The 14370-nt window shown below is 36.8% G+C and overlaps 1 protein-coding gene across 1 annotated transcript in view; it reads left to right on the top strand.

Annotated features, from left to right (window-relative positions):
* Nucleotides 1-4655, top strand: part of atp1a2a (ATPase Na+/K+ transporting subunit alpha 2a) — a 36928-nt gene extending 32273 nt beyond the window's left edge. The window contains exons 23-24 of the mRNA XM_053487139.1: nt 1160-1251; nt 3429-4655. Coding sequence (XP_053343114.1) covers nt 1160-1251; nt 3429-3457 — 121 coding nt within the window. The 3' untranslated portion in view covers nt 3458-4655. The remainder of the gene's footprint in view (nt 1-1159; nt 1252-3428) is intronic.
* The last annotated feature ends 9715 nt before the right edge of the window (nt 4656-14370 follow it).

Raw genomic sequence — 14370 nt, 5'->3', positions numbered from 1 at the left:
CTCTCTCTCTCTCTCTCTCTCTCTCTTTCTCTCTCTCTCTCTTTCTCATTTGCCTTTGATTCATGTATTAATAATTCCTTATTACAGCTTATTAATACAATTCCGATGTAAAAAAAAAAAAAAAAAGCCACACACTCCAAGATTTCATTGACCGCCTTTAGCATTTGATTACATTGCACAGTGTGGTGGCGAATTCATGTGTGAAAATTATTCCACATGCTCCCAGAACCATACTTGCCTATTTGAATTCTGGAATATGAGACTAGCCCTAACCAACTGAAGCAGCCCGGGATCATAACACTGCCCCCAGAGACTTGTCCAATTGGCAATATGCATGACGAGCATTGCTTCATGCACTTCCCTTCTTACCCTGTCGCAATTATCACTCTGGAATAGGGTTAATCTGGACTCATCCAACCACATGACATGATTGGATACATTGCAACATAGTCCAATCTTTATGCTTCCTAGCAAATTCAAAAAAAAGTGTTTTTTATTTTTACTATGTATCTTTACTAAGTATTTAAGTGATCTCCAGTCAGGATTTTTCTCCGCCCATATTTTTTCTATAAAGTAGATGGGTTCAGCACTGTAATGTGTTGGATAGTTCTCAAAGTAATTCCAGTAATTTCTAATTTGCTTAAGTGATTTGGAGACCAATAATTTGACCCTTCTAAAGTGGTGATTTTTGTTTTGTTTTGTTTTCGGCCATGTACCTTAATGTAGTTTTAACGAAAATAAAACCTTTTGACTTTTTTTGTTTTTCAAAATTCAAAAAATAAAAAAGCCGAAATAAAGTAGAACTATTTTTTATCATTCACTGAATAAACACAAAATTAAAGAACATGTGTGAAGCTGAACCATGATACATAATGATAATATTGGTATGTTTAGGTTAAACACATTAAACAGTATTTCGTAACATAATTTATTGCAGCAACATAGACATACTGTAATAGCAATATGTAAAACTACACAAGGCAAAAAAAAAATCTATATCATAAAAACATTTTTGTGTTTAATTGAACACCATGAACACACTATATACTATGTTATGAATGATACAAGGAGTCTGAATTGCTCGTGTAGATTCATCCCCTCATCTCCCCCTCCCCCACTCTTTCTGCTTTGTCTTTCTATTCTTCTTTCTCTCCTGTAGGGTGTACTGGTGGTTCTGTGCTTTTCCATACAGCCTGCTCATCTTCGTCTATGATGAAATTCGCAAATTTATTTTGAGGCGACGACCAGGAGGTGAGCAAATCACACTTGATTAATATGAATTCTGCTTTGTTGTGTTTTCTACTGTGGTTGACTTCAGAAGTATTTACTGACATATTCCCATTTGCTCATTTTCTAGCCAAGTGCTAAAAGCAAAATTGTCACCTGATGGCTGTGACCTCAATATGTTATAGTTATCTTTTCCCCCATTGTGATAATATCAAGCAATTGAGGAATGGTAGCACTCACTCCTACAGTATGATTTTGTTAATTCTGACTTGTCAGAAGAATGCGCAATAACACACATCTTGAGTCATAGTTATTATTATTGTTTCATATACAAAAGTTTTGATATTTTCAAGCATTTGTCATTCTCATGTGTAACTACATGTTTAGAGTTTTAAATGAACCGGGTATTTACTCAATTCAGCTTTTATTTAAATAAGTTAACCAATGTAACACTCACAGATAAGCATTAGCGACTCTGAAGCCAAATTAACATGGAAAATTTTATATAATTTAACTTACCGGGTAATGAAGCGACGCTACTCCTTAACTGTTAAACACTTTAGGGTTTTTTCTTGAATCGCTTACGCAGCTGTGTGTGCTGGGGTGAAGCAAGATGCTGTTGCCTTTTCAAAAGACAGGGCAAAGTAGTTAAAAAAGATATACACGGTTGTAAAAGTTTAGCTCACTAACCCCTATACAGTACAGTTACATAAAGCCTAAGCTCAACTCGATAATGTCAGGATGCCTCAGTATTACGATAAGAGGAAACACACTACCAGCATCACCTATATACAGTTTGATAACGTCAGTCCAGCAGGGGGAGGGGGTAGGGTTCCTATAAAAACTCAATGAAGCATCTCAATGAAGGTGAATTGCTGGTTCAAATTGATTTTTTAGTTCAATTAGTCTACGTCTCCAAAGTTTTTAAGAACATAATGTTACCTGTTGTCTCAACAAATACCACTGTAAGAAGTTAGGACAACACTACAGTATTATGTCATTTAATATTTATCTAGTTGTAGCTTTTACAATGTGTATAATAAGGAAAATAAACTGGGTGTGCTTTCAACTGTCTCACCTATGAATAGTCCTTGGGCATCCTCCAACCAATGCCTCAATTCCTAAGTGTATCAGATAAAAAAGATCTTATTCCATCTGCTAAGAAGTCTGTGATGTAGGTGTCTATGGCTTTGAATACAGGTTCAAAGACTCTGGAATAGGGTCAATCTGGACTCATCAGACAACATGACCTTTTTACATTGCTCCAAAGTCCAATTTTTATGCTTCCTAGCAAATTAAGCCAAAGGAAACCTAAGACAATGGTAAACATGACTAAATGTACAAAGTGGACATGCCTCTTGTCTTGGTGGTTATTGATGGACATGCGTACAGGAGTGTAATAAATGAGTTAATGAACAAAATTAACGAGGTGGACAAAATGACAAGGATACATCCTGTGCAAGTCCTTGAACATGCAGATCAAATGTTTTTTAAAGCTGCCATCAAATGTCACCAACTTTGTTGGACTGAACATGTTTCTCGATAAAGTAAAAAAGACTTCCCAAGTAAATGCTCAAACTCAAAGAATGAACAAGAATAAATGATGCTCTAAGAAAAGGTTTCAAGGACCAACATTCAACCATCCAACTCAGACATATTGGCAAGTGATCAGCCAATGGGACAGTAGAGTCTGTCAGGACTCCAGGAAAACATGCAAAAGCAAATTCCCTCATTAAAAAATGTTTTAGTCTGAGCCGCAAGCCATGAATGCACCGCAGTCATCACTTCTTCATCAGAAGACAATCTTCGTCCTTGTAGGGTTGCTAGAATGGGACCCAACAGGTTTTTCCCTATCTATTCAAACACACTTCTTGGCAAAAATAAATAAAAATCCTGCGCACAAAGTCTTCAATAAGTAACCGCACCAGATACACCATCAGACCAGAAAAAGCTAATCATAACTGGGCCATCCATTTTTCTTATGCCACAGTTACACAGTTCGAATGAACTGATGTTCACACTTGGCCAGCATGACTGGAGAGACAGTAGCCTTGAACGTAAAGCACTGATAAAACAGAAGTTTTAATATAACTGGAGTGCGAATAATTTTGGACTCACTCTGTGTGTGTATACACAATTGTTTCTTTCTTTGTGAACCACAAACAGAATATTATTTAGTAATTTCTTTGTTCTTTTCACAGGTTGGGTGGAAAAAGAGACCTACTATTAATGGATGTAATCTGCCTATGGAAGTGTATTATGAAAATATGTAACCAAAATGGTCCTGCTTTTTCATTTTTTTCTCCTCTTTTTAAAGTATCTCATTTATTTTATCACTGCATTATGAGGGCTCCATACATTTTTCTATGCTATGGATGTGTAGGTGAATTTTCATATTTGGAATGCTGTTGCTAAACTGACAGAGATGACAGCAGGATTAGTAGGTTTAACTGGCATTACCAAAAATATGCTACTTCTTTGATTTCCTGAGACTGGAACAAAATTAAAATCAAAGGATGATGATGATCAAATGCTTATTTATGCATATGATCTAAGAAAGAAATTCTCATCAGTCACAAAACCTGTGTTGAAAAGCTGTTTATATGATGATTAACACTATATGTGGTGCTAGTGCAGTGATATTTTAACTCTCAGTGAACAGATTGATCAGACTCTGGGCCCTAAGACATATTAAGAAAAAAAAAACTTTACCTTCTTTGTCCTGGTTAGAGTAACAGAGGATCCATAGCCTATCCTGGGAACACTGGACACAAGGAATACACAGTACTCTGGATGAGCTGACAGTCCATTATAGCTTCATGAATATACACAATCTCAGTCTCTATCAGATACAGTTGTCATTGAGATATTAGGCATAGAAGTGTACATTAAAAAAAAGAACTTTATGTTGTTAATTACATACTGAGAGTAAATGCATATGTTGTATTTCAGAATGGGTTAATGGCACAATTCTCTATGTGATTTTCTTTCTTAAAGTGGATACAAAAGCTGGCATACAACAGTTAGAATAGTTATCCAGTTGTGATTTATTATTGTGTCATTAGCTAGCGCTATATTATTAGCTCTAAAAATACTGTGTCAAAAGTTCTGTCATTCCACCTAATACCTTTAAACCAGGGGAAATCATGCTACTGTTCACTATAGGACAAGACTTGAAAATCCCTGCTATTTGGGGGATGGGTGAATGTCCCTTTTTGTTAGGCATCGAGTGTTTACATACAGTAAGTATAGCATTTTTGCATTTTTGTGTCATGTCAGTATAATGAATTCAAGTTTATTTCACCTAAATGTTAGGTTAGTTGGTGATGGGCATAAATGTAAGGTTAGTTGGTGATTACCCATTAAGAGCCAGAGTAAAAATAAAATAAAAAAGTTTGGAGATTAAAAGACAATTGATAGTACAACTTGTGAATAAAATAAATAAATATTAAAAGAAAACCTTTTTGTTTGTTTTTTGTCTGCTTATTCATCTTTATTAAGTACTTTATTAAGTACAAAAAAAATCCCATAGACTTAACATTTATATCAATTTTGTCGGATTTTGGCAAAGAGCAAGAATTTCGTAAAATTTCTAATTTACCACATTTGAAAATGTTTGCAAGCTGTGACAGAACATACCCCACAAGAGGGTATAAGTTGTAGGGCGCAAGTGGCACCCAAATTTACCCCAATGACATATAATGGGGAAGGTACTCCCTATTGAAAGAAGTGCTTACAGTTGCATTCCCTGCTATGCTAATTTTTATAGAAGCTTTGAAACTGATCCTCACTATGTATCCCATGGTCATAGAGATATGGACAGGCCCGAGCAAGCACTACTCACATTTTCTTCAGAAAATTTACTTCAGAAAATGTACCTCTCTAGTTTAAGATTGCAGTTTTCTGGGCTCCTGGGTGATGCAAAAGAAAAGCATTCACTTTATTGTCTAAATTGTCTATTGCAGTTTACTCGAAGGTGGCTATGTGGCTTTGTAAGGTTAAAAATGCTGGCTTTACTGTACATGCCTCTTTGTTTGGTAGCTCTGGTATGCTATCAAGTGGAAACCTGGCTGTTGGTTTGGACCGAAATGAGGGAGGGAGAAGAGGGAAACATTGATTTATTATAAACTAGACACATATTAATAGTCACAATGTCTTCTTTGTCAATTTAACAAAATAAAATAAAAGTTTGTCAAAATGGGCTTTTATTTCATAATAGGATTTTTGGTCTTTTAGACATCCAGGACATTGCAACAGCACAGCAATTATAAGAATTAAATAGTCCCCTTTAGTCTCCAAACGTGTTCTCTGGCTTTTTCATATTTTGTTGAAATGCACTGTTTTGTGTATTTTTATTATAATAAATCGAATATGGGTGCTTTTGCGAGCGTGGTTATACCAACTGTCTAAGCCTTTTTACAAATTTCAATGAAGAGTCAAATAATAAAATATTAGTTGTTAAATATCTCTCTCTCCCTCTCTCTCTCTCTCTCTCTCACACACACACACACACACACACGCACACACACACACACACACATATATATATATATATATATATATATATATATATATATATATATATATATATATATATATATAGTGTAAAAAGAAACACCCCTTTTTCAGGACTGTGTATTTCAACAATAAATGTTGTAAAAATCCAAATAACTTTACAGATCTTTATTGTAAAGGGTTTAAACAATGTTTTCCATGCATGTTCAATTAACCATAATCAATTAATTAACATGCACATGTGGAATGGTCGTTAAGACCTTAACAGCTTACAGAAAGTAAACATTTAAGGTCACTAAAAACGCAGGACACTAAAGAGACTTGTCTACCGACTGTAAAAAACACCCAAAGAAAGATGCCCAGGGTCCCTGCTCATCTGTGTGAACGTGCATTAGGCATGCTGCAGGGAGGCATGAGGACTGCTGATGTGGCTAGGGCAATAAATTGCCATGTCCGCACTGTGAGACGCCTAAGACAGCTACAGGGGGACAGGAAGGACAACTGATCATCCTCGCAGTGGAAGACCACGTGTAACTACACCTGCACAGGATCGGTACATCCGAATATCACACCTGCGTGACAGGTACAGGATGGCCACAACAACTGCCCGAGTCACACCAGGAACACACAATCCCTCCATCAGTGCTCAGACTGTCCGCAATAGGCAGTCCATGAGGAGGAGATGCACTGCAGTACTTCAAGCAGCTGGTGGCCACACCAGATACTGACTGGTACTTTTGATTTTGAGCCTTCATTCATTCAGGGACACATTGTGAAACATTTTTTTTCTTTATGTCTTATGGTGTTGACTCTTTTAATGTTCGTACAAATATTTACACATTAAGTTTACTGAAAGTAAAAACAGTTAAAAGTCAGAGGACGTTCCTTTTTTTGCTGAGTATATATATATATACTTGTAGTCCCTGGTTGACACATGCACTGCTTTCTGCTCTCACATCTGTCACAATCTTAAGATGCCTGTGGTCCTGTTTTTGGTATCATGTGACCCTATTGAGATACACAAAATGTCTATTTCTATTTTTTTCCTTTTTAAAAAAGTTCACTCAGATAGCTGGGAATTCAACAGTGAATAAACAGACAAGTATATAAAGAAATGTAAAGAATAAAACTCAAGAAAGCATTTTATGACAATTTGACACCACTTTTCCATTGTGCTCTGATGCTCCATGCAAGAAGTTTTTGGAAATAACCTCAATATACGAGCAGAGACATCACACACTGTTTCAGGCTTGTACAGCAAGAGAAAGCTACATAATCTAGCATCTCTATGAGTGGCATTGATACGTCAAGGAAAGTATGTTTGTATTGGTTGAGGAGGTGGTTGTAGATGAGAAACCTTTAACAGCTTGATTGATTCAATTTAAAAAAAGTCTATATCACGTCCTTCGGCCACAGCGAGAGTGGAAGCCTTTGTATCAGATGTCTTTAAGATTTTTTTTTGGCTTAAGTGAGAAAGTCAGAGGCGATGTATCACATCTGTGCCTCCCTGTGAGATGCTTTGATGATGAATGCTTCTGAGATCTACTTGAGTAAATATCTTTGGAGGAACACACCACTGGTAAGCTAACATTTAATAAAATTGCCTCGTCCTTTGAGTGGAATGAGCTGGACTTGAATCATATTAACATGCTGCTTCGGGTAGTTGTGCCTGCAATATGTGTGCCTGAAATTAACTTTATTCTTCAAATCTCCAGCTTACAGCACCACCTTTTCCACCCTTTTGTCAGACATGTCAGCTCAATATACTGACTTGCTTTTCCACAATGACATTAAATGGCTAAACAAAGGAACTACATTCGAAGATATAATAAACTAAGATAGGAGATCCGGGCATTTCTTCATAATTCTAAACATACTTTTTTCGCCCATAATGGAGAAGTTTCCTCCTGCTGTTTGGGTTTGATTTCCATCACCTAAACCAACACGATTTGCAGCTGCAGGTCAGAGATAAAAGTCACAAAACGTATACGTTGACTTCATGCATTTTAAAAAAGATCAAATTTTTTTGCTGCTGATTTATGTCCAGGCAGAATGCTCCATTTTTCCTACACCTTGCAGATCAGCGCTACAAATTGCAATGATGATGGGATTTATAGATGAATTGAAAACCAATTTTACCAATAGGTTTAGTAATTTCAGAATCCACAGGGTGGTGATGAGATTTGTGACCATTTCTGTGTGAATACTAAGGGAGAGTTTGCACTCAAAGGCAAGGAGCTGGTAACTTTATTCTGACACAAGTATGCCATTAAAATGAATGATTTCCCAAATCCATCACTGGCCAGCAGCTGCACCACAGCAACTGCCCCACTTTAATGTACTTATTGCCCTGATAACATATACACCCGACTTCGGTACTTATGCTTAACTGAAAATGTCATTTCTCTCATTAAATGGCAAATGTTGGCTAAATGTAAGGTAACAGATATTTTATTAAAATCAATTTTTCAACAGGTTGTAAGTTGCTGTTTGAATTGTGTGTGTGTGTCCTTATATTCACTTAATTATGTGTAATTATATGTACTACAGTATGTTAGCATGGTTGCCTTGCACCTCCATGGTCTCGGTTCGATTCCCGGCCAGGCTCTATTCTCGTCCCTGTGTGCAAGGAGTTTGCATGTTTGCCCCATGCTTGGTGGGTTTCCTCCCAAAGACCTGCAGATTAGGCTAATTGGTGTTCCCAAATTGCCTGTAGTGTGTGAGTGTGTATGTGTGTGTGCCCTGCAATGGATTTGCACCCTGTCCAGGGTGTACCCTGCCTCGTGCCCTAAGTACGCGACCCTGAAAACAGAATAAAGCGGTATAGGCGATGAGTGAGTGAGTGAGAGAGTATATGTACCATTTCAATATAGGAATTTGCCTTTGATAAAATACTATGCATTGATATGTATGCAAATGTGTGTGTACTTAATGTCATACTATACATAAAATGTTTTGTTTTAGTCGGTACAGTGAATGTTTTTTGCCACTAAGTGGAGCTGAATTAGTAAATGACTCGTCAAACCCGGTTAACCTGGACTCATTTTTAAACATGCCATTTGAAAGTAGAAATGCCTTGAGCACTACAATGCCATGATGTTGTTTAAAACAAATGTATGTACTCCTACTCCTAGTTGTCACTGCATTTTACACAGGGTCACCCACTTTTTACTTTTAAAAAACCTTGACACACCCAACTGACCGACAGACAAAAAACTGAATGTCCCATTGAGACCTGATGTGAGAATCAAGGACTTACTTGTGTCTATTGTCATGGCAACCAGTTCTGGATTTCTTGTGTTAAAGTTATGCATTATAGATGTATAAAATATAGCTCTATATATTTTTAAAAAATCAGCCATATGAAAAACAGGACATTATATGGTCTGGGAAATGTGATATATTTTCCAAGACAGATAGTTCAAATAAAGAACAAAGAGTGGCAACACTAACTTGATTTGTGCTGGGTTTGTGTGTGTGTGCGTATATACAGTAGGGGACGTGGGAGGAAGCCATTAGAGAATGTGATACTGTTCATTTATTTATTTATTTTTTGCTTTTTAGCAATTTTCCTGCAAATATAAAACACTGATCGAATTTTAATAACACACATAGAATTTCCTCTGTCACTGGTCAAGGTCACTAAATCTTATTCTATATGCACTGGGACTCTGTGGTCTTTGGCCCCTACTGAGAGATGAAATGCACATAATTGGATTGCATAAATTATACACAGGGGTAGACCCTCATTTGCTGTCTGTGTCTCCTACTCCCCTGGCCCTTAAATGAGCCTCAACACTCCAAAATGAGCCTCTAGAATTGGGGGCTTGTATGGCTTTAAGTAGGAGTTATTCTGTGTATGATGTTTAGCTTATCATCTATATATAAAGCACTTGCTTATAAATATGAATAGGATCTTGTTAGTGTTCCATAGGTTTGCTATGAGACACCACCAGCCCCCGAAGAGCTTGGGTTGGGACCTCCCCATTGTAGTTAATGTTCTTTATAGATCCTACTTAAGAGCCTGTGCATGATGCTCACTTGTAAAGGGTGTCTCTGGAACCTGTCTTCTCTAATTAGGGAAAAATTCCGCTAAAAATATTAGGATGATAATCCCTACACGATTTGTGAGCATATAACCAACCCCAAGGGCACACAACCTTTGTGAATCAGTACATTGACCTTGCAGCCATTACTGAGGTTGGAGCAGCAGATAATTCATTGTGTGTATATTGTGATGCTATTTGACCTCAGACCAATAGATCATTTGTCATGAAGTGTGTTGCCAGTCTGGTACCTACGGTATCTCTAAGCACCTTGCAGCGTAGCTCTAGGATGAGTCCTGTTCTCATGAAACTGTTATGTTATCCTCCAGGGGGTTAGGAGGGTCAAAACAAAATGAAAATTATTTATTTAACTGAGGTTCTAAGGACCAAATATAACCACCAGGAATGGTCTAGTCTGAAACCTGCACTGTCTTCATGAACATTTATGTCATGACAGCGGGATTTATTGCAAATAAAAATGAGTAATTATATAAATTATATCCCGGGCATAATTATGTTGAAAGATCTTTCAATATAAATGTTTAATAAAACAATTTTTTGAGTCCGTTTGCAGATTCCTGAGTCAAGCAAAGCATCAGGACACATGTGCATACAGCTGTCACACGGTTGCCATAGTTGTCTGAGACTGCACTCTTCAGATGCAGGTCTTTAGACACCCATACACAAGATTCAGATAAATTCATAACATCTCTGATGCTTATCATTCACTTTAAAAGGCACACCAGTAATCCGTGGCATGGTTGTTGGTGCCAGTTCCAGTATTTCAGAAACCCATCTACTGGGATTGAGATTACACTGAATGGAACAAGAACAAAAACCATCCTGTGGGCAAAGGGTCTGAAAGATTCTGCGGATTGGGACTCCTTAAAGGGAGCCTATAAGCACTCTTTACTACTGTGGTGATTAGAAAAGCACCTCAGAAAACACAACACGGCAGAACAACTACAACAATAGAAGACCACATCAGGCTCCACTCATCTTAGCCAAAGACAAGTGATTTTACCTCCATTAAATGTCCAGATTGGGTGAGTCTGGAAGAGTGTGTGAATTGTCTCTAACTCCATGTTTTGTTTAGTTTTGCACCATTCTGTGTAAAATCTAGAGACTCTTGTTTGTGAAAATCCCAAAAGATTTAAAAGTTTTTTAAATACTCAAAGCCCATCTGGTACCAACATGCATGCCACAAAAAAATCACAAAGATCCAAGTTTTACTTCAATCTGTTGTTCGTAGTGAAAAGTAAGTGAAGCCCATATTTCTATGATATTTGACACTGCTCTACTGCCACACGATTTGCCTGTTTAGATAACTGCATGCCTGTGCAGGTGTACAGGTGTTTCAAAGTGAATGTGTGTGGATGGTGTGTGAGTTAAATAAAACATATCAGCCCTCGAATCGGAACAATACACTGTCCACCAGGAGCCTCATGGAATGGAGAATGCACCGAGTTCTTAGCTATGAAACGGTCTGAACGACACATCTGGGTTTGGTGGGTGTCAGGAGAACTACATACCAGAATGCATGATTTCCAACAGTTAAACTGGAGGCAGAGTAATGGTCTGGGGCTGTTTTATAGGGTTTGGGGTGATGTTAATTCTACAACATACAAATTAATTTCAGGCAACTGTATGTTTCAAACTATGTCAAAATACTTTGGGTGGGGAAGACCCTTTTCTGTTTTGTCATGAGAACTGAGAACCTCAATTCCACTGAAAACTTTTGGAATGAGTTGGTATATTATTTCAACCAAAATCAGTACCTGACTATAGTACTGTATATACTGTACTGCTGATTAATATTATATTTAAGTGTGTATCTGTTGGCAGAAAACAGAACCTCAACTCACACACCTGCATATTCACACACCCAACATCATTTATATAAGCAGGACTCTATGTAAATAGTAAACTATTTTGAAATAATTAATTGAAAGAATTGAAGTCATAAAAAATGAATTTTCATAATAGAGATTGCTTTTAGTGAGACAAGTTAAACTACTTTGACTTTACAGGTATGATCATAGTGAGCCATTTTGTTCTATTACTGAAAATAGTGTTACAGTACCTTTGAATCCTTTCTCAAGCTGAGCCCTGAGCTTGGGAAAAATTTGTGTGATTTTGTCTCGCTTTTCCATGTAAATCCATCTGGATCTTCACGCCTCTGACAGAGTCTACACAATTCTTAATCATAACAATCTCTCACCTAATTCATCTCCATAAAGTTTACCGGACACAAGATAAGAGGCCAAATAACAAGCTTAAGTTGTCCTTTACAGTGCTTTCAAGGACAGTCTATTGCCAGGTTTAACATTAAACTGTCATTCTGTAAAATCAAAAAACTTTAGCAGAATATCAATGCAATTTAAATTTTATTATTAAACATGTCAGTATCTGAATTATTATGTTCCCTTGCCATGCACCCGTCACTCTGTGCTGTCTGACTGACAAGTGACTAAGGTCACTGCATTTGGGGTGTGATTAGCATTTAGGTTAAAAATGATGCAATTGGAATTCTTGTTACAACAATTCTAGCTAATTTAGGCTTCGAGGAGTGATTTAAAACAACAAAAAAAAAAAAGGAATGGACACCAAAATAAAACAATACAGTCACTACACAAGCTCCTATGATTACCAACAGGATCTCATCTTTACCCAGGATCAGCCTTGACAAATGCCAAAATGATCTGCCAAAGTGCAAGAGCTCTGTAAACATGGATGTGATGACAAGGGAAGGACAGAATAGACTCTACTACTAACCCCAGACATGTTCAAGCCATTCAATGATGGAAAATCATCCCTCTTCTATCAGGGGTGGTGGCATGAAAACACTTAATACCATTTATTTTTGAATAATATATTCTTCTTTCATATTCTTTATTTAAAATACTCAATTTTTCTTTTCTTTTTAAAAAAAAATTAGATCATGGACAGATGTTTAAACATTTCACTGCATATCATACTGTGTATGACCGTGTACTGTATGTGACAAATAAGGTTTGAATTTAAATAGAAATTTAAAATTTGAGACTAAACAGATGTAATAGTCTGGACTTTTCCTAAATGCGTTGAAAATACAGGAATCACTAAAATGTGATCCATGGTTAGGGACCATCGCAGGTAATGTTTTCTACAAAGACATTCAACAAATGTGATTGTTCATTGAGGCACCATTGGCATGATTCAGTAACAGTATGGGTAACATTTCGTTAGTCTGCCAATGATATAAAGTTTCAGATGCATGACATTTTGAACTCGCCTCCTCACAGGATCATAATGTTGTGAAATAATTCCTAGACATTATTTAGGTCTAGATACCCCATACCAAATATATTTTAGTATGGACTATAAGTTACCATGGTATTCACCATAGGACTGGGATAGGTATTCTGGCACTGCAGTGGGTACCTTGGTGCCACAATGATTGGCTATAACAGTGGCTACCAACGATCCAGTATGGCAGATATCCAATATGGTATGTTATTACATACTGTTGTTGATATTTTAGCTGCAAGGGGTCGCAACAGCAGACTATCCGGTCTGCACATACAAGCTTGGCACTGGTTTCATGCCGGATGCCCTTCCGGACGCAACCCTCCCATTTTAATATACCATACCATATTACTGTATTACAATGGTAGAACCATGTACTATAGTACTGTACACTAAGTATGTCAGCAAATAAGTACCATACTGTCTAAAATACTACATGCCATGATACAGGTATCATCAGACTACCATGTAAAATTTCCAGTGGGGTAATAAGCTGGCTTTCTCAGAGGCTTCTTCGTGAACATTTATGATTTTATGTTTTTATGATACACTGCATCCCATGAAGGTCTTTTTCCTGCATTGCTCTTCAGACATTGTTTTGTTTTTCCATATGTGACCATTGCTTCTTTATACCACAGTTTGCCTGTTGCTAAACCATTATATTTTTTATCTCAATTTTGATTTTGTGCTATTTTATTTCTGACATTGAAGGGTGTTTTTTTTTTTTTTTTTTTTTTTCCAGTTCATCTGTTTCCATAGAGATGGCACTGCTGTAAAGCTTGGTATTTTCTGAGAATAGTTTTTAGAGGACTCATATGACTCCTTCCCTCAATCTATTTTTCAACCTATCATTGAAATGACATGTTGAAACAACTTCTTTATTTCATGTGTATTATTCTGCTGTCATTTTTTTTTTACTAGTTCTGCTTATATAATCTAAATCTTTCATATATTACTTAACAAGGCTTATTGTGGCTTAGCTTTTGAAGCTCATCAGTGAAAATTAAAAAAAAAATCTTTTGGATGACTTTTTCAGAACTAACTGACTGCATTTAAAGTCAGTATGTGTCCAATTCTGACATAAGAAATGTGCTAATCTTTCTGTTTTGCCTCCATGATAATATACTGCAACCACTGGAGGCAGTGTTATGATCTGGGGTTGCTTCAACTGGTCAGGGCTTGTCTCAACAATGTTATGTGGGAATAAAATGAAGTCACATGACTACCTGAATGTACTGAATGCATTTCACAATGACAATTGTTTGTATAAGAATTTGATGAGTAAACCACTAAA

Source organism: Clarias gariepinus, chromosome 25 (assembly GCF_024256425.1).
Source record: "Clarias gariepinus isolate MV-2021 ecotype Netherlands chromosome 25, CGAR_prim_01v2, whole genome shotgun sequence".
Classification (NCBI taxonomy): domain Eukaryota; kingdom Metazoa; phylum Chordata; class Actinopteri; order Siluriformes; family Clariidae; genus Clarias; species Clarias gariepinus.
Note: the sequence above shows the minus strand (reverse complement) of the source record. Positions and strands in the feature narration are given on the sequence as shown.